General features: G+C 36.3%; 2 protein-coding genes and 1 pseudogene across 10 annotated transcripts in view; all 3 read left to right on the forward strand.

Annotated features, from left to right (window-relative positions):
* The window catches only part of LOC115623213 (potassium voltage-gated channel protein Shab), an 88,825-nt gene extending 79,777 nt beyond the window's left edge, over positions 1-9,048 (forward strand). For 6 of the 9 annotated variants that reach the window (XM_030517452.1, XM_030517443.1, XM_030517448.1 and 3 more), the window contains 4 exons: positions 2,111-3,296; positions 3,360-3,553; positions 4,086-4,362; positions 5,688-9,048. In XM_030517452.1, coding sequence (XP_030373312.1) covers positions 2,111-3,296; positions 3,360-3,553; positions 4,086-4,362; positions 5,688-5,878 — 1,848 coding nt within the window. In that variant the 3' untranslated portion in view covers positions 5,879-9,048. Of the gene's footprint in view, positions 1-743; positions 1,450-2,110; positions 3,297-3,359; positions 3,554-4,085; positions 4,363-5,687 lie in introns of those variants that run through there. The other 3 variants (XM_030517449.1, XM_030517451.1, XM_030517450.1) reach the window with 1 other exon arrangement.
* Positions 9,049-10,588: 1,540 nt separating this feature from the next.
* Positions 10,589-12,885, forward strand: LOC115622939 (odorant receptor 63a-like). The gene is made up of 10 exons (XM_030517070.1): positions 10,589-10,719; positions 10,903-10,999; positions 11,062-11,200; positions 11,274-11,468; positions 11,706-11,810; positions 11,872-12,037; positions 12,092-12,197; positions 12,260-12,361; positions 12,609-12,764; positions 12,829-12,885. Exons 1-10 carry the CDS (start codon positions 10,589-10,591, stop codon positions 12,883-12,885), a joined length of 1,254 nt encoding a protein of 417 aa, XP_030372930.1.
* A 1,519-nt stretch (positions 12,886-14,404) lies between these two features.
* Positions 14,405-16,683, forward strand: LOC115622467 (annotated as a pseudogene).
* Positions 16,684-22,006: the final 5,323 nt, after the last annotated feature.

The raw sequence follows: 22,006 nt of genomic DNA on the forward strand, positions 1-22,006 counted from the left end.
AGCAACTCTAAAACCCGATAACTTCGGCGCGCCGAGCTTCTATACTCTTACAAATTTATTTGGTTCACCAACTATTCAGGATTTGTTAAATTATTTGTATAACTTTCAGGAGAATTACTTATGGGGTAGCTAACATATTGAAAGGACAAACGGACACTTCATCAAACAAGAGAAATAATTAGCTATTTTTATCTCAGATGTAATGAAAATAAACGTTATAATACCAGATAGATATTTTTATTCACGTAATTTAGTTGGTTTACAACATTTTCTGAAGAATTTTTTTTTTTGTGAGCATTTCGCATTTAATAGATACTATGAACTTTTTTTGGCCCTCTTATCGGCCAGTCTAAAAACGTTACTTAAAAAGTAATTTAAAAGTTCTTCACAAAAATGTAAAATGATGATAATAACGTCTGGAACAGATATCATAAGTATATATAATACTGTTATAAGAACAATGGAAGATCCTGAATAATATTTGTTAGCGTCGAAAACTCTTTTGCATTTTTTTCGAAATGCAAGGCTTCTACTTCTTTGAGGGGATGCATTACTTTTTCATACTCCTAGTTACAAAGATTTTACCAATCTTGAGCGAATTTTGCAAGAGTATATGAGAAAATCGCTTTGTCGCTGGTTGAACGTCGACGTGATGTTTTGTTTTTTGTGTACATTTTTTGCTCTGCAGACAATATTGGAATTTTATTTTGACTTTGTTTCTTTTTCATTTCTTTTTCTTAAAGGGTTTGCCAGGATGTCAAGGCGAGTGTATTCCATTGCGTGCGAATAGCGTTTAGTATGCGTTACTATTTCAGAAACATTTGTTTGCTTTGTGGGAGATTGACAGATTGACAAATTGAGCTTGCTTGATTGAATTTGATTGAGTCGGCGAGTGTGGCAAGAATGTGTAACGACGAATTATATGAACACACCCAGACACCCAGACACCCAGACACCCAAACACCTACATCCATAAAATTAATTTTAAATATATAATACATATAATATATACATACACAAATACACACACAAGCTAAGCAAAGGAATATGCTTTAAAGATTAAACATTAAACTAAATCTTAAAACTAGCTTAAATTTGAACCTACATTTTTAATTGAATTATATTCGTGCGTGACGTGACGTGAAAGCTAAAGAAAGACATAGAAAATTCTAAGAATTTAATTAATTTAAATTAATTTATTTCTATTTATGCGTACATACAACACCAAACAAAACAAAAACCAAAACAAAATCAAAGCAAAGCTGCATGTGTTATTTATTTAAATTGTGTATCGATAAGCTCTCTTCGAAGGAGTATTTAGCTACCAATTCGTTCTTCTCCACACACACACACACTCTTAAGCACGTAATTGAAACCATTTAGCTTCGAATCGAATGTACAACACAAACACCCACACACACACTCTTACAAATATAGCAAATTATAGTAATGAACGAAAATTAGCATAATAAATGCATACTTTATGTAGTTAATTAAACAAATGTTACATACTACTCGGTTTCCTTGCAACGAACTAAAAAAACGTCTTAACAAAGTTTTTGCAAAATAAACACACACAAAAGAAAAACCAAAAAGAAGCATAATTTATTTTGGAAAATTAATTAGCATTATTGGCACTCTTTATCGCCACTCAAGTGTGGATGACGATAATGGTGATTCAAGTTTTCAATTATCAATTGTTTTTTTTTCCGATTTTGATTTCACTTGGCGTTATAATTTTTTATGATTTCCTGTGCGATTTGAGGCGGAAATAGCTGAACCACAGAAAGTTTGGCGGGTAAGTAGTCAGCATTTTTTTTTCTTCTACTTAATTTATTTCTGTTATATTTAGTTGCACGTTTAACTTTTGCATGTTTTATGAACAAAATTGTGCACTCGTTTTAATTTAATTGAGCGTTTTTTTGAGAATGGCGCACAACTAGCAGAACAACAACTACAACAACTACTACAACAACAATAACAACACTGAGCATAAGTGCGAAAAGCTGGAAAAGATTTGCTGCATTTGCCCTCCCCATTTGGTATTTTGGTGCAGGCTTCGAAACTCACTATTCTTGCGTTCTTGCGTTGCTCGCCCGTTTCTTTGCAGGACTTCAAGGAGTACACAGATGCGGAGGGTGTTATCTCACTTCCAACTTCTGACTTCCATAAGCCGATTTGCCTGGAGATGCGCATGGCGGCGTCCTCAACGTTGCCCAGCCAAGCAAATTATCGTCAGGCCCATCATTTCGGTCTGTTGGCGCCGCCCTCAGCTCAACAGCCTCCCCTGCAGCTCACTGCACCGTTCCAACGGGACACAGATCTCTTGCTGCCCACCTACGCCAGTGTTAGTGGGGCGAACATAGTGGCGCCCATTATCTCACAATCCTCATCCACATCCTCATCGTATGGCACAACCACTTCGACCACCATTGCCCTGCCCCTCGATGCGTCGACGCGGTTTGGACCACCCTTTGTGAGTGGTGCGGCCAGCTCGAGTGCGAACTTCAACCACAACTACAACAACAACTTCAACACCACAACCACAGGTGCTGGCATTGGAGGCGGCTTGCTACTCTTCGGAAATGGCAATTACAACAGCAACTACAGTAGCAACAATAATAATGCGGACCTGGCCAGCGTGGACAGTTCAGACACATATGCCAGCTGTCAAACGCATCCGTTTCTATCGCAGGGCGATCTCACTGCCGACTTCAATGATGATGCCTGTGCCCTGGACATTGACATGGACAATCTGTATATCAATCCACTGGAGAAGGAGTGCGCAGGCATAAGTAGCTCGACGGGGTATATTGTGAGTATGCCTCCGACGGCTTCGTCATCGGGCCTATCGGCTATGGGCGTTTTGCGGGCGCAGGTGAAGAAGAGCGCCTCGGGGGATACGCCTTTACGAAATTTGGCCGCTGGCGGCCTCAGTCCGCTCGACGATGTCTATCAGAGCTTCGATGTTCAGGACAGTCGTGGCAGTCACGTCAGCCTGAATGAGAACTCAGTGCCAAAGCATCGCAAGACGCGCTTTCAGCAGAGCTTCACGTCTATACGGCCGAGCTCCAGCAGCGGCGCAACTGGTGGTGCCAAGCCACGTGCTCGCTTCGAGGACACCAAATTGTCCGAGGATAATGTACGGCTGGATGGGAGTCCAGCGAGCAGCAATGCCGGCGTCAGCGGCGGCAGCAAGAAAAAGCGCTCGGTCTTTATGCCGGGCAAGAGCCTAGCCACTGCCACAAAACTGATCAATCAGCATTTGTTTGGCTTACAGAATGTGGGCGCCAAAGGTATAAGTTCCTGCGACTCAAATACCAAGCCACATTGATTATTGTTAATGTTTTATTTTGCAGCCAAATTCGAGAGCAAACATTCCTCATCGATAGACTCGATTGATGCATCACCAAATCTCGAACACCACAGACGTTCCAAATCGATATTGAAAAACAAGTCTGATGTCTCACGCGTGCTATCCGATCCCGAGAGTGAGCGTCTGTTGGCAGACAATATGTCAGGTTCGGGCGTGTCCGACAATGGCACCGTCATGGTGAGCATAAAGTAATCTAAGGCCAGCAGAATTCAAATCGAATTAAAATTCAATCGAATGATTCAAAAACTATAGAATTTCAATTGCAAAATATTTGAACTGTTTGTGAAAATGAGACCAATCTGAATAAACGAGAGCATTTATCCAATAGTTATCGAAATTGATGGAATAGTTTGATGAAGAAATAAGTGCCTAAGGACGACTTTGAAATTAAACGATTGGAATGACTAAGTATCCTTCGAATGACTTTCAAAAATAAATAAAATCATAACAGTTCAATACTTGTAGATAACCAGAAGAATACAATTTAAATATACGTGTAAATGCAATTCTAATAAATAAAGAGAAACTGTTGCTTTGTATTGCCAAATAAATATTAAGGTGCAAATAGCCACCGAGTGTAACTTCCATTTAAATTGAATATTAACTTTAAATAATGCTATCGTCAACTTGCTCAGTTACTATAGATTTCCCACAATTAGTTATACTATACACCTAGATTTTATATGAATTTTCACTCTTTATATTACAGGGCGAATCTGGCAGCGATTACTCACCGAATAAATTACCTCATTCAGTTTTAGCTAAGTCTGTATCCCCACCACCCCTTAGGCACCGTACCCTTATACAACAACGCTCAGGACCTGCGACCTTGCAATCGAAACCAACCAAATTCCAAACGCCTCGCTATCCCGAAGAGCAGGCTCTGCGTCAGGTGAAGCCTGTGCTGTCGCGTTCCTCAGCCTCGACTCACATGTCCGGCACCGATGGACGCTACGATGCGTCCCAGACGAGGGACAGCAGCCTAGGTAAGTGATTAAGGAACTGCTGCTGAATTGATCAGCTGGCTAACTTATCATTGAGTACGTCATTGAGTAATCCAGACATTTGGCTGTGACAAACCAAACAAAACAACAAATTTGTTTTCTCTTCTCTCGCTCTACTCCTACCTCTTTCTTTTTTATCATCGCTGTTGCGCGCCTTACATTTTTAGTTACTATCTTCGATGCTGCATTTTGAACAGTGAACAAACAATCTGAAAACATATACCCAGCCCAAACAAACACACATACTCGTATACATATATCCCAACACACACACACCAACACACCCAAAGATGGAGTGCAGCAAACAACGCAAACAATTTGTTAGTACAAACGATGGTGAACTTAAACCTAGACGACTGTATTTTGGCACTTAGTGGCGGTTTAAAAGGATTATTGAAGACACCGCCCCAGCTTGTACACTCCACACCCCACACACCCCCCATTGGCACCTCAGCAGCTAACACTTGTGTATTCGAGTTGTAGCTTTGCTCAAAAGTTTGTAGTTTGCTCTTTGCAGTCGCATTGTGTAGCACATACAGGCTTTTGGCACCACACATAATCGTAATCAACGTATTAACATTTCGATTCGCATATTCCAACACTAATACTGAACGCTTTACACATTGATCGGGGGTGGTATAATGCCCGTATTAATAATGATGTTAATTAGTAACCAACCTGTCGCATTTTTAATCGCTCTTAAGCTACAAACATACATAGATCTAATTACTTACTATACATGTATAATTTTAAAAATTGTTAGATTGTTAGAAGCCAAAAAATATATAATATACATAATTTATTTTTAAATTCAGAATATGTTTCATACAAATAATTTGCGAACTTGATTTGGTTTTCTTCTGATTATAGCTCAAGTATTAACTAATAAACAAATACAGTAGTTATTATTATTATAAAAATAATTTCATATTTGTTCAAAAATCTTGTTAAAATCTTGATCAACATAAAACGACAATTTTCTTATAAATTTGTCTATTATTTCTGTCGTGATGTTATGCTTAGGCTTATTAAAGGTACGATATCATTACACTTCAAAAGTCATCACAAATATTTATTTATAGAATTGTATGTCAACTTTAACAACAACAATAAAAGCTATTAAGATAGATCATTATACCACCTTCGCATATACATTCTCAGGCAATCTTCAGCCTCTTCACCCACTATCACACGCAGCTTTCTGTACAGCATTATTTAATTTTATATTTGTAGCACTCTGAATATCGTTTAATTATATTTATGGAATCTTTGTAATAATTCATATTCATAACTATAATTCCGCACAGACTCTGAGACAACATTCACCTCGCCAGCTAACAGTCGCGCCGGCGCAGAAGCGACTCCGGCAGTGGTAGTAGCCGCAGAGCCTGAGGAGGCGGGCGATGTGAACGACGAACAGCGGGCATTGCTGCAGACGCGGGATGGCGATAGTGGGGGAGATGCTGCAACATCCGGCCAGGGGGATGAGGCAACGTAGCGCTAAGTATTTATAAACCACAACCTATGCAAAAAATTAAACATAATGATAGCATTGAAAACAAAAACAAAAACTAAAACAAAACAAAATGAAATGAAAATATAACTCAAAGTGATAGCAAAGTTAGCAAAAATGGAATGTGAATTATGAAAAAGCAATGAACAGTATCCTAGTCTAAATTGAAGTCAGAGTTGAATACCTATTTTTACAAAACCTAATAAAACGAAAACCCTATGAGTTGCATTAAGCTAACCGCGATGCCGCGCAAGCCGTACAAACAACAACAAAACAAACAACAAACAAACCAACAAGGAACACAAATTAAATGCATTATTTATACAGCAAGAAAAAACATTATATACTATATACATAACTGAGCCTACTATATATATATATATATATATCTATATATGTACATAAACCATAAGCTAAAACTATGTGAATTGAAGAAGGAAAGCTAAATACAACAAGAGTAATGAAAGCGCCAGCTAAAGGAAGGATAGGAAATGAAGGAAAAGCGCTACATTTATTTACAGCTTACAAACATAGACGAAGTCACCACAAAAGCCTACATTGTCGATAAATAGTTAAAAAGTAACAAAGAGAGAAATGAATATTCATATTTCAAGCCCAAAAATTATATATACAATATACATTATACACCCTATAGTAATACAAATATTTACCATTTGCAATTAGCAACGAACACAATTCGCGACAAACATTACCAATTAACTATATTTTCACGCGCCAAGCATATACAACACAGATATATATATATATACACACATATACATACATATATCTAAATATATAAACCCAAAACTCGAAATTCATTTTAAAGAAACAAAAGAAAATGTAGTTAAAGATCGTTACGAAAATGTTTGTTATCGTGTAAGGCTTTGTGCTTCGTTTCATAAAAATCGCAACGCAACATTTACAAACAATTAATATTATTATTATTTACAACTAAACACATTTTCATTTTGTTGCTCTGAGCCTCCTATTGACAACTAGAAGTATGCATTATGTACGTAAATAAAAATGAAATTGTTTCAGTGTATCTAGAGAGTAGTAACGTTATTTAAAACTAAACGACATTCTAAAGTATGCGCGCCCGTATGGAAATCGCGCGCGATTTGTGCGCGTTTTCAGAGTTGTGAGCGCGGTTTCGTTCTTCATTAGTGATATTGTGCATTAGTCGATGCTTTTCATTGTGTGTGTGCGTGTTAGTTGAAAGTTAAACAAATTAGAAAGTTACAAACTATCATTAGCGTTATCATGTTCATGTTTAAGGTATGCTTAACAAGAAAAAAAAAACAAAATCAAAACAATTCTCAAATGAGCAGACGCGATTTTTTAAAAAGCGGTGTCCCTTCGTTTCGATAAAACCAAGCAATACCATCATGTTCCTATGCCGTTTCTACAAAGGACCTTAAAACTCCAATTTTTTAATACTTTTCTTTCTTTTTCTTGATTTTGTGTATTTTCTTTAAAAAAATAAAAAACAATCTATTTGGTCAATTAAGAGAAGTATGTTGAAATTGTTTAAGTGATCCCTCCTCACTCAGTTGTGCCCGAAACATTCCAAGTTGTGTGTAGAATTTGTATGGTAAATGAGAACATCAGCAGCATTTCATTTCAGTGACTAGCGCATATATTTGCAAAACAAATTCGTATATTTAAAGAGCATTTGATAATATTCTAAGTATGTTAAAAACGCAACAAAAGAAAAACGCATGGCTACAAAACCAAAACAAGGTACGAGTAAATATTGAAATAAAAAATATTTATGCAAGCAAATTTTTACGCTAGAAGCAAAACCAATAAATTGAAGCATTTATTAAGAAGTTTATAATAAATCCTACAGATATATATATGTATAAATATACACATACGAGTACATTTAAAGAGCTAGCAACAAATTAATATCGAAGCTTAAGTGAAGCGAGCAAAACAAATCAAGCCTAAACCTGTCCAGCATACTTTTTATGGACCGTAGGACTCTCCCTGGAAAACTATTTCAAATCTGGAACCATTGCCATCCAGAGATGCGTACATTATTTTCAATTTTTTTCAATTTTTTTTATATTTCTGTTCTAAACCAAAACTTAAAACTGTATTCAATTCAAAATTTGGAAACCACTTTCTACACATAAATGTAGAAAATCTGAATTCAATTTTTCACGATAGAGCCAATTTTTTCCTACCACGAAAGAGATTTTGGTTTCTCAGCTTCTGAGAATTGAGGCTTCAAATAAAAATATTCACAAAAACTCCAGCATTGCCAGGAGACGACTACGGTTAAGATCATCTAATGCAGATATTCATTTTGTAAAGTTGTGATCATCATTTAGGCGTAACTTTATAAGTCCTAAGACGTATTTACATAACTTACACCAAATATATGCAATTTTTGGAGCAGCTAAAAAATTGCCAGCATAAATAATTGAATAAACTAATCGATCACACAAAAGCAAAACTCAAATGCAAGTTAGCCTCTTAGAAACATATCAGTAAAGGATACGAGCTCACATACACACAGGCACTGCACACACACACACACTCAAACACACATAGAAACAGAAAATCACACACACACACACATACATATGCATTGTAAATTCAAACTATTGTATTTTATTATGAGATGCTAACAATCTCAACGTCCGCTTTTGAATTAAAAATTACGAGTAAATAAGCAACAACACGAGTAAATAATTCTAATTAAGAGCATAGGTAAACATGTATGTATTTAAAATTAAAGAGAATTAAATAAAATACAATTTAAAATGCTTAATGCGTCTGAATTTTGTAAGCAATTCATTTTGAAGATTCTACACAATTTTTGTGCACTCGTCACACATTCCATTCCATTATGCATAAAAGGCGGACTCTAAGTTGATATAACAAATGAAACACATGTAAACATATATACTATATATTTATATATGTATGTGTATATAAAATATTGAGATTACAAGCGAATATGAAACTTTTGTAAATATGTTTTTCACAACCAATTGCGCCGTTACTCATGTTAGCCCTTTAGTTTGATAACAAGAAAGCACTGCAATTTTTATACAAAAATCGTTTTGATTTTTAAATTGTTACTATTTTTCTAAATTATTTTTAACAGTACGCTACACACGCATTACAATTCAAGTGTAAGAAGGGAAACACAAAATGTTATTAATATTAATTATTATATATAATATATATAAAATAATTATTTACTAAATGATATGTACATTTTAACGTAGTCAGTCAGTGACGATTGTAAATCAGCAAAAAGTGAATAAAAAAGAAACCAAAAACAGAGAATCGTTTAAAAACAAGCAAACAGAACTTTATGAAAATTATATTGAGCGAAATGTCATGAAAATATATAAATCATTGAGAAAAATTTAAAAAAAAAAATAGAGCATGTCTTTTCTTGGGAAATCAAGGGATAACTATATAATAATATTTTTAATTTGAAAGGAGTACGAGTAAGATTTAATCATTGAGAAATTCAGAATATTATTATTATTCTTTTCAATGTAAATTGTTAATAGAGAAAAGTCTATTTTAAAACGCCCAACATTAAGAAATATATATACAATATTTTTTTTTGGGTTTAAGTTACCACGAAGAAATATATTTAAATTTGCACGTGAACTTCGTGAATGTGACAGCATTTTCCTCACGCGGGCAGCTCTAGATTCGTTATCCCTATGTATGGTATTTAAAGCTTTCAAAGCTCAGTCGATAGTGGGTAAAGAAAATAAGCTTGTATATAAGAGCTTCTAAAAGCTTCTATAAATAAATCGTATGCTTTTATAATAGAGTTTTTAGGAGCTTCCAAAGCTTTATCTCAGACATCTCTCTGTAACATCCAAATAATATTTATGAGGATTAATCGTACATTTTCAAAATCGGTTTCCTTGTTCATTTTCTCAAAACAAAAAATATAATAACAAGTCATGGAACTTGAATTCCCTGCTATTGTCTTAAAATGAACTTTGTTGCAGCTCTTTAATGTAAGCATTTACGAATATACTGAGGAAGCTATTTAAAAAAAAAAATAGGAAAATTTAGTTAAGATATCAAAATAAACAGGCAATTGTTTAATACTAAGGTTCATTTATTAAACCTATGGCTGCTGCTCGAACGACTGCTCCAACTCCGATAAAACGTCAGATTAGAGTGTAGGTCTTGAATGAAATGAAGGTTGGTGTCCCTAGATGTTATAGTTCAAACATTGTGCTCATACGGACAGACGTCTGTCCATCTGGATGATGGCTAGTAAGCCTTCGGAAATAGGAGACAAACGTTAATTGTTTGGCACTGCGAACTTAAGGAAAGGGAAATAAAGTTGTTACTTTATTTTCCTATTTCTGAACTCTTAAATTTGACAATTCTAGGGCTATTCTTTTATTTTAACATTTTACTACTTAATTCATTCCCAGCATGTTGTATCATTTTTCAAATTCACATTTCCTTTACACAATTAATGAGCCAATGAAGGCGATTTCAAATACATATACTACCTTAGCCTAAAAGAGGCGTATCCATCCACACCTTCAGGTTGCATTTCGAGCCGCCTCAACTGGTCTGAGCTCACGAAATCATTTCTAATTGCGTGCAATACAGTTTTTGCTTAAAAGACAAGCTAGCTGGTGTGTTTATAAAGGGGTGATTGGAACAATTAACAGTCAATTATTAGAAATGTTGTCTGCGGAAGAGGTTGCTGCGCTTAAGGCGCGTAATTATCGTACCATTCGTCCGATTATTATTTCCAACTATGCTTTGGGAGTAAATCTAATGAGGCCATCCCGCCTCGGCAATGCACTAAAGCTGTAAGTTTCCAATTAAAGAATTTAAATCTGCTTACAAATAACAAATAAATAAAAGTGATTTCTGCAAACTAGAGGGTTTGTTTCTGCGACATCAACTCGAAATTTAAAAAAAATTTAAATGTCTGTAACTGTGTTTTATTTTTTTGATTTTCTTTGAAAACATACATTTATTTCGACACATAGATTGAATATCATTCTAATGGTGAGCAGCCTGATCTCGTTTTATGGTCACTGGCAATTAATTATTCTCTACATACATGAAATACCACGCATTGTGGAAGTAAGTTGCGAAACGTTTCGAATACTCAAAACACGCTTACAATGTCAATTTTATATTTCCAGACCGTTTCGACTATGTTTCAGACAGCTATGTCCATTATGAAAATGGCCTATTGTCTCTTTATCCAACACAAGTTTTATGAGCTACTCAAACGGGCCTGCACTCATCAGTTACTCCAGGACTGCGAGATCTTTCATTCTGGTTTGGGAAATATACAAAGATATAGTATACAAAGAAGGACTATTAATACATATAAGACTCAAAATAATTATAGATTTTCCGATAAATCAAGAACTGAAGGAAAAAGTGGATGAAATAATGTCGGCCAGCTGGACGAGCATACGACGTCAGTCTCTTTATTATGTCAGTGCCTGCATTGCCATAATTTGTAATTATTTCGGCAACTCACTAGGCGTCAATCTCTATCATTACTATACCAGGCCTTACGGCAGCTTTGAGATTATACTTCGTAAGTAGAACAAATGGCGAATGGTGAGAAGAGAAAGCATGTCGATAAGTCGAAACGTCCACCTGTCCGTATATCTTCTTCAATCACGAAGCTACCCACAGCTGAAAATCGATCGATTAGAACCGACCACAATATAGCTGTCATATAATATTTGATGTACAAAAAAAAAAATGATTTGGTTGTTCCTATGCTCTCACAATCGCATTAAGAAATCCGTCACCTTTACATTTCTTGCAGCATTTCCTGTTCGTTATCCCAAATGGCAAGACAAATGCATGGACTTTCCTTATTATCACATAGAAATGTACCTAAGTGGCTGTGCACTTTACATCGCTGGCATTGGTAGGTGACAGAATATTTACTGTATCCAACTTTTCCTTATGACTATCACTTGTTTTTCAAGGTGCATTCGGCTTCGATGCTCTTTTCATTGTGCTTTGTGCGCACGGCGTGGGCCAAATAAAGGCTCTTTGCTATATGATTGAGTGTTCAACCTCGCCCCTTGTGCCATCAGAGCGTCGGGTGGAGTACATAAGATACTGTATCTATCAGTACCAACGCGTGTCTGCGTAAGTCCGAGGCAACATGCCATCCAACGAAAACTAAATTCATATTTGTTTTAGTTATGCTGAGGAGATAAATAACTTCTTTCGTCAAATGATTCTTGTGCAATTTCTGCTCAGTCTCTTCTGCTGGGGTCTGGTTCTATTCCAAATGAGTCTTGGCTTTGTAATTGTCTCCGCAATTACCATGGAATGTTATTTATTCAAAGATTTATATCATTCCTATAGGGATCGAGCTTTATAACCGTAATACGTATGATCATGTATATGGCTGCTGCTGGATATCAGATTGTCATCTACTGCTATAATGGGCAGGAATTTATGACAGCTGTGAGTATTCCATTAAACAAATTATTTGTAAAGGTATAATCACTACTATATAGGGCATATTATTTATATTAACCGAACATGTTTTGTTCTTATATCTAAGTCTTAAACACAATGTGGCTCTAATTCCTTCACCGACACGTCTAAAACATGTCCTTGATTTGAATACGATTTGTGATTGAGGCATTTAAGTACTACATACCCTGAATATGTGAATAAGTATGTAGGTATTGAAAATTCCCCCTTCTAGAGCGAACAAATTCCCATGGCGTTCTATAACTGTTGCTGGTATAAGGAAAATCGTGAATTCAGACAACTCGTGAGAATGATGATAATGCGAACAAATCGTATGTTCAATTTGGATGTTTCATGGTTCACAAAAATGTCTTTGCCAACTCTAATGGTGGTGAGTGTGAAATTATTTGTTATATTCCCTTCACTTTTTAAAAAATTAATTCAATAATTTGCAGATGATGAAAACGAGTGGACAATATTTTCTCTTACTGCAAAATGTGAGCGAGAAATAAAAAGCGCGTTGTTGTACTTACCTTTTCTTTCAAGTACAAGAAAAGAAAATCTACCAAGAGCTTTAATAAAGTATCCCAAATAAATTAATTTAAAAAAAAGATATTATTGTTTTGTGGACAAGTGTCTTATGATTTAGAATATAAATTTTTCAAAATGTTGATGCAAGGAATACAATTTCAGTATAATATACAACGGATTATAATTTCAAAACCAATGACCGCTCTGCCTTAGCTGTTTAGTGTTGCCAACATTTCGAAATGCAAAAGCTGTTTGGGTGGCGGTTGAAAAGCTTCTTGCAAAGGTTTCTAACTTGGCTAAGAATTTGTGCAAAAAAAAGGGCACTACGAGAGTGCGTCAACCCCATTTCTCTAGTTTTTCATTTTAATGCAATGCGCTGCCAAAATCAACAATCCGCTCTGCATAAACTCTTGCTATTATGCAGACAATGGCGGGTCTGAAATATATTTAAGAATTCAATGCAACCCTGCACGTAATGGGGCGTGACGCATGAATTATTTAATATCGTTGGACGGCTTTGACTTCCATTTACCCCAATTAATGTCAAGCCCTAGTACTCCCCTTTAATAACTTTATAAAGAGCTGAGTTAGACAATTAGCAGCCAATTACCGAAAATGCTGTCAACGGAAGAAGTCGCTGTACTAAAGGCGGCCAATTATCGTACCATCACAGCGACAATAATTGCCTTCTATACTCTGAGCGTTAATCTAATGAAGCCATCCCGATTGGGCAACGCTCTCAAGGTGTAGGTATAAAGACGTGCCATTTATATCTCAGCTTGTAGGTGGAATCGTGCTCTTCTGTTCGGCTGTGTGGCCTCCACCTACGGCCACTGGCAGAAGTGAAAAGTCTATTTGCACGACTTGCAGCAAAGTGTTAAAGGTGATGCGCTATAGTCTTAATGGATATTACTCGCATACAAATCGTTGTGATTTTCCACAGCATTGCCACAGTGTTTCAATCGTGAAATTGTTGTGCTGTATTTCTTCTTTTTCCAACCAGAATTCTATGATAAGCTGACGCGTGCCTGTTGCCATCAGATGTTGCAGGAGTGCAAAATATATATATTATATTTTATTTTTGATTTTTCCTTTCATTCCTTTTTTTTACAGATTTCTGTTGAGGACGAGCTTAAGTTGCAGCAGCATAGAGTTTAGGCAGTGTATTCAAATTCTGCTGCTTAGAAATAACTACCCATAAGTGGACTTTACATACATTTTTTAACTAACTTAGTGGCTTCTTTTCTCCTTTAGATTCCGTTCACATTATTTTCCTGCTTTCCATATTTTTATAAGCACAATATCTGAAATGTATGATCCAGATATATTAACATATTTGTGACTTTTCTAAGAGATCGTTTCCAAAATTTGTTCGCACAGAACTAATAATTCCAAATATGGAAATAAAGTATACTATGGCGAAGGTTCAAGTTCTGTCAGCTAAGAACGAATATTTCAGTTGTTATTGATACCGTTAGACCGTGGACTCAGAGTATCAAAATGCTTCCAGCTATATCCCAAAGTAAGTCAAATTTAAGCTCAATCGTGTAGACAACTGATGTGTCGACCCACAGCGTTTACAGCTTTAACGATTAACACACTGACGTTAAAGTAAATAAGAAAACAAATTGGGTATACACTCTCATGTTTCTAATGCCAAGATAATCTGAGATGGAGGAGCGTAGCTCTAAAAAGTAAATAACACACACTTTTAATCTACACAATTCTTTGAGCAGCTGGATAACCGTTACGTATACGTATTGAACAAGTATTCAATATTATATTTGTATTATTTACGCCTTTCCTTCGGAGGACCCGGAATGGCGTGAAAAGGGCAGGCCCTCCCCAATGCTGTTGGGATTGTGAAGCCAAAACTGTTTAACTGTGACCCACTATGGCCCCACAGGTGCCGTCAGCTTCGATGTGGCCTTTATTGTCATCTGTCTGCATGACGCTGGCCTGTTGAGAGCGTTAAATTGCATAGTTCAGTGCTCGACATTAACGCTGGTGCCTGTCGAGGCGCTATTGCATCTATCAATATCAGCGTATCTCAGGGTAAGCGACCGCATCCAGTCCAGCAAGTATAGTCGAGTAATGAATCCAAGAACATGTCTCTTGTAGCTATGCTCTGGAGGTCAACAGTCACTTTCGTCAAATGATACTAATAAATTTTCAGCTCAGCCTTCCTCTGTTGGGGTCTCGTGCTTTCTGAGTCGAGCGTAGGCTTTGTAATGCCAAGCATTTCTCTCATCTCGATTGGTATTTAAATGTGACCCTTTTTTCCATTTTATCCTTCCACATCCGCAGGGGCGCAGCATTACAACGCTGCGAATGATAATGTACCTAGCGGCCGGAAGCTATCAGATTGTCATTTACTGCTACAATGGCCAGGAATTCACAACAGCTGTAGGTTTTTCATCTAACCAATTTAGCATAGCAATTTAAGAATAAGCAACTCCTCTCTTTACACTTCCTGCCAGAGCGAGGACATTCCGTTGGCATTCTACAATTGTGCTTGGTACGAGGAATGTGGAATGGGGAATTCAAAACAAACTCGTCCAAATGATGATAATGCGCACGAATCGTGGTTTCAGTCTCGACATATCCTGGTTTACAAAAATGTTCGCATTTCCCAGCTCAGCTGACTCTATCTTTTGGCTCACTTTAATATTAACAGAGGGTCGAATCAACTGGACAGTATTTTTTATTTCTGTAAAACGTCAGCATAAAACAAGCAACAACTTGAACATTTCAAGTGTGTTTGGTGTATTTAGTGGGTCTGTGTGTGAGTGAAGAAAATCAAATAAAGAATTGTCGCTTGTCCAGACCGACTGGCCAGGAAAATGATGTGCTTGTCTTTCGCAGACAGCTCTCTCCCTCTCTCTCTCTCTCTCTCTTTTCGCTGTGATTCGCCAGTCAATCAATGACACTCAGCATCCATTCCAATTAGAGCTGTGCACGTGACTGAAAATGCCGGCGTCACAATATTGGATTGGCAAATTAATCCGATTAGTAAATTCAAAGTTTGGCAAAATCATATGTATTTGCGTTAATATACAAGTACTACTTGTATCTTAACTAGCCATATGGATCTCCAAATTATTATTACGTTTCTCAATTCTATTTTACATGAATTATGATTTACACTTTTTATCGACTGTGAGATCGGCAAACCATTTCTTTAGATTAAGAATAAGCTTACTTAAGCTTGCTTTTATTAACGTACGTGTATATCTTAAGGCTTTGCATGGACGCAGCACGGCTGCTTCAGTTCCTTTTGCTCGAGACTGAGGGCCCTCTATCGCATGCTATCTAGACTAGAACCTCCATATTTTATATTTATTAATTTTTTGTAACTTTTCTTCTTTATTTGCGGCATTATATCATGAACCTCACGGTATTATGGCAGCCGTCACGCTCACGAAATAGACTGCTTTTTTGACCTTCGAAGATCACTCACTCATTAGACTCACTCATTCACTCACTCATTCACTCACGCCTTCACTCACACCGCTAATTCCAAATTCCAATTGCCATTCCCTTTTCCATTCCTGAAAGTTGTGGGCGCGCCCATTAGTTTTGATGGGCGAGTGCTCGGCTCGAACGTTCCCTGATAATTCATTTAGCGCATTAAAATAATGAAATTGCCGGCTGATAACGAGCGTTGAATCTATCAATGGCACGGCCTGTGCGTCACATTCTTCTAATCAATTCTATTTATTTATCAAACTAGCTACGCTAGCGAGACGATGGTATTGGCCATCGATTTTATGCTGTAACTTAAAGCCGCTTTAATTGCAAGTTTCGCTTTTGTTATTCTACAGTTAAGGGAGTCCTTCGGCTTCCTCAATGGTGGTTGTCCTCATATCGGGCAATATTTTTAATGCACATTTGCTGTTTGTCTTCGCTGACAACATTTTACAGCGAGTTTTTCTTTTGTTGGCTCATCATTGCCCAGCCTTCGGATGGGTTTTTTTTTTCTTATCTTCCTTTAATGCCTTTTGTGTGGGCACCATGTTTAAGTACGGTAAAGGACATCCTTTTCTCGTCAGCTCATTGAAGCACAATTTTTCGCTCTAATATATCTATGTGTGGGTGCGCCTTTGTACGTACTACACCAGTATAATTTACATTCTGGCATTTTTGCATTCTATTTTCTTTTATTATTGTGTGCCACTCTTGATTCATTGCCATAGCAGCTTGGATTGCAGCAAGCCAAGGCAGCTACAATTTGAGCATTTCATAGAAAATCGTATGCATGTTTGAATACTTTCTTACACCAACTAACCAACAACGCCAACACAGTGAAATGTGGCTATGCTGTCACTTTATAATTTACAATTTGGCAATAGAAAGGAAAGTTCAGCAGACGATAAAAGCCAATAAAAAAGAACTTAAGAATTTCAAGATGTTCAAAAGCCACGGTCATATTCTATTCGTTTATTTTCGAGAAATTGTATTTTTATTTATTTTATTATGGCGAGACAAATCTCTATGATCATGTCCATCCATCTGAACAATGAGAGTTTAGCTTCTCTACTTTAGCTTCTAGCTATAGCTTCTCTAATTGTTTTAATTTCTAATTTTAAGTTTATTTACAAATTTTTTAATGCTGATTATGTTTTTAATTTGTTTTGAGGCAAATGATTTAAGTACAAGCCTCAAATTTGTACATTAATTTCAATTAATATACTTTTTTATAGAAAGTAATTTTTAATTTTTAAATTCAAGTTTAATTGCAAATTTGTTAATGGATGTTATGTTTTTTTTTTTTTTTTTTTTTTTTTTTGGTCAGGCAGGCAAATAGTTTGAGCACAAACCTCAATATATTTCATTTAAATTGTTCTCTAACTGGTATTTATTTTGTAAAAAGCTATCGCTCATGTTTATAATAAATTATGCTATTTATGCTTAAATTCGGCAGCCCTGCTAAAAATAATAGCGCAACCCTTTAAGAAATCCCTTTAAACACTTTATTGCTCAGTCACTCAGTCAGTAACAGTTCTTTCTCTTGTTACCAGTGAAAACTTTCGACAAGGTCACAATATTTCCTTCCTACTTGTAGTAAGGAATTTTACACAGCCTAGGCACTACTTACCGCATGTGTTGCTCATTAGAGGCGTGTTGGAAATACACAAAATATTTCCCCGAATTTATGTTTGGGGCTTAAGGGCATCAGATACCCTTAAGTCATTAACACGCAACTCCTATACCTATATACCATATACTATATGTTCGCACAGTAGTTGGCTTGAGTCGACTCGATAACTAATGAAGGGGCGCAAAGCGCTAAGCAGAAAATAAGGTTGAAATTCATCAAATAGCAGGAACTGAAGAGACAACTAGACGATGGCGTAATAAATTACGGGCAACAGTGCGCGCACGTGAAACGCCCGTAGCGATGACAACGGCTGGAATTGGCAGCCAACTTCATTATCTCACCTTGCCAGCAACACCTGCTTCCCATACTCCTCGATGAGGTTTGTGCAAAGTCATTTCGCTGGTGTTGCACAAAACATTTCGATATAACATTTGTAACGATGATAAATATTCGCATATATGCCACATACTTTATTATGCGTGCCCGAGTTAGCATCCCGCCAGCACACACTTGACGTATACGTAATGGAGTTCCGTTTCACCTTTTCCCTCGAACCAAACAAATCCGCCAACAAAATTAATATTTAATTGAAAATAAATATTTAGCTGTCGTTTCCTTTTGGCAATGTAATGCATAAACATTTATAACGATAACGTTCCAATTAAATGAAACTAATCATTTTATTCGTGTAATAGGCTTACAATTGAATTCTCAGTAAATTGATGAAATTATAATGATAGGCAGTACTCTAGGCTGTGTAAATAACATGCATTCATTTGTAAATGCAATTTGCATGATTGGAGGCAGTGCGAATGAATGTTAAGCTGCATGTGATAGGATTACAAATTATGTAGACATTTTACACACATACGAGGTTGGGCTGAAAACAACCGGAACTGCAAGAAAACATTTCATTTTATGGCTCAACTTTATTCGCACGATATACTCATGGAAACCAATATGGTCCTCCAATATTTTTTGAGCTTAATATCAGTTGCGAGGGCTTTTAAATCTTCATTTTCAGAGTTAAATTGACCATTTGAATTAATCTCTGCTTACAAACTCAAAAAGAGTAGAACACTTAGGTCGTGCCAGCCCGACTTTTGAATACCCTGTACCCAACATTTTTTTACGCAGCAGTCTTTTAGCTAAAATATTCTTTGTTGTGCCATTTACTTTCATGAAAGCTATATGAAAAAGTTTACAGATTTTAATACAACTTCTGGTTATAGTGAAGCATTGTTTAAGACAATAGACTTCGGGTTATAGTAAAACACTATAAAACTCTAATGAATATTTCATACACATCCCTTTCTGCTTCTTCACCGTCAGCTCCAGGCATTTGAAATAAACATCTTCCTTGATGTCAAATTCCTTCATCTTTTTTAAAGAAAAAACATCAAAGGTTCAATTGTCTTTAAAGATTTAAAGATGTTGATTAAATGCGCCAATGAAAAGATATTTACAAAGTAAAATTCAGATTCCAATGCGATTGCTGTACTTCCTTGACAAAGTAATTTACTTTTCGGCTTAACTCCGCACAATTGGCAATCATTAATCGAGCAAGTAGGCCAATGTTCAACTATTGAATTTATGCAAAAGTGCAGAGAAAATACTTCTAATGATAGTAAATTAGGCAATTTTGCAAGGTAACTCAATAACATTGCATGTTTCAACGATTTTATCAAAGTTAAACACAAATTCAATTGACGATAAGCATAAGTTACTTACAGAACCCTCATTCTGCTACTCTCACTCCAATTTCTGGGGCTGAAAAACATTCTTTGTTTTGTTTTCTTAACTTCTCGATGCGCACGTATGAGTCGAGACGGCAACTTATTGACAAGCAGAACAGAATGCGCCCGACATCTATCTATGTACATATCGATACAAAAATGGTTTACCCTTAACATATTTATTATTTATTATTTTCATTCGTATCTCTACAATTGCAGGCAGCACAGAAGTTATTCATAGGGCAGGGGCACATTTTTGTTAGGCTCGGATGTTTGCTACTTTGCGCCCAAGACAACGACATTACTTGTGTAATCAGTGGCAAATATAATCTACAATAATAACAACAACAAACAAATCGAAAACATTGCGCATACGCCCTGTTGACAAATCCGATTGTGTGTCACATTAGAACAATGAACCCAGAAAAGGCATCTGCTCGAAATACTCTTTACAAATAAGCCCTACGAGGGTGTCCTTAAAATTTGCCATGCTTGGAGGATGGAAAGGAAATTGCGAGTGTCCACAACTTACATAAATGGAATTGTAAAACATATGTAATAAGAAGCTTTGCATAATTCAAAATTTCAAATATTTATGAAGTTTGATCCGTTTTGACAACCTTAAAGTAAGTTTGTTAGGTCAACGCAAATGTAACTCCTGGGACAAATAATTAAAGTGGGCTTATATTTAACGGAAAGAGAGAAGCTCTTAGCATTATCGAAATCTTGTTCATCCATTAAGATGAAATTTGTTTAATTTTCAATGTTAAAAATAGGTTGTAGTTCGGAAAGAAAAACTTTATCTGCCAAAAAAAGTTTATATATCTGATAATGTTTGGTTGTGTTATGCCAATAAAGTATGATTGTTACATTATAAGGGCTCGATTTTAATTCGATTTAAAAAATTAAACGGCTTATTGACAAACAAAAAACTTGTTCTTGATTGTGAAATTTCACCTGGGGTTCAATTAAATTTTATAGCTGTTGAGCAAATAACCTTAATACCTTATGACTCGCATAAGGTTCGCGCATTTATTCACCTAACTGCATTTTAATTAAATATTTTTTGAAGGGTATTTTAGCTTCAGCGAACCCGAAATAATGCTGTTGCTGCTTTTGGTTGCCATTGCTGTTTGTCCTCTATTAGTGAGATTGTCTCGGGCATAATCGAGTTAATATGCTAGGTTGCCTTTGATCAAAGCAAAAGGAACGTGCAACGATGTGTGCGTGTCCGAGTTCGACTCCGAGTCCGAGTGCGTGAGTCTTAGTCAGCCTTTTTGGACTTGACTGAAGAAGCACTTTAATTGTAAGCAAGGAGGCTGTGAGTCCTTGCCCTGACAGCTGTCTCTTTACTTTGTCTGTCTTAGTAGCTGCTTGTCTCTGTGGACATTTGATATCTCATTTGACATATGAAGTTGACAGCAGGATGTTGACAGTTAATCAAGCGTGATTTCATTCTGTATCGCTCTCTTTTTGATTGGTTGGTGAAACTTAGAAAGTGTGACAGAAAACTTTGACAGACACTCACAAATACACACTTGCGACTTAGCTGGCATTTCACGCCTCCTAATTGCATTTGGCAACAGCAATAAAAATCAAATGAGAATCGCAGGCAAATGCCAATACCCACAAAATAAATCAATACCATTTAAGTACATTTTCACACAAACTGCCAGTTGAATGGTTGAAACCGCACACCCAGTACAAAGGATTTAAAGACGTCAATCAAGGAGGAGTAACACTTGAAAGGCTTTGCGTAATAAGTAATTTATTGGCTGTCTATCTGTTTGTCTGTCTGTCCCTCTGAGGCAACAAAAGTTCTAGACTGCGTAGACAAATTGCAGAAATTTCTATTGTCTTTACGGCACAGCATAGCAGAAAACAAATCTTAAAAGAATGCCAAAAAGTGAAAGCGAAATCCTTTTTGTTCAACAAAATCGACTTCGAGCTGTGTTACGTCAATATCCCAGCTGGGTGGCAAAATAGAGGACTTGGCAGGATAGGAAAGCTGCAAAAAGTCAAAATAAAGCCAACACAAAGTTAAAACAAACAAGCAAAATACTAAAGGGCGTGTGTCCGATTGTTTTGTACCCTTTACAATTGTCCTGCTACTTGCATTTACTTTATGTACCAATTATTCCTATTGCTAATAAAGTACGCCACACTATAGAAGACAAAAATCTTTGATACTAAGAAGAGTAAGTTTTCAAAATAATTTCAGAAAACTGTTTTTAAAAGTATACAAAAATTAAAGAGCAAATTTGA

The sequence above is a fragment of the Scaptodrosophila lebanonensis genome, unplaced genomic scaffold (genome assembly GCF_003285725.1).
Source record: "Scaptodrosophila lebanonensis strain 11010-0011.00,11010-0021.00 unplaced genomic scaffold, SlebRS2 tig00000043-arrow-pilon, whole genome shotgun sequence".
Taxonomy (NCBI): Eukaryota; Metazoa; Arthropoda; class Insecta; order Diptera; family Drosophilidae; genus Scaptodrosophila; species Scaptodrosophila lebanonensis.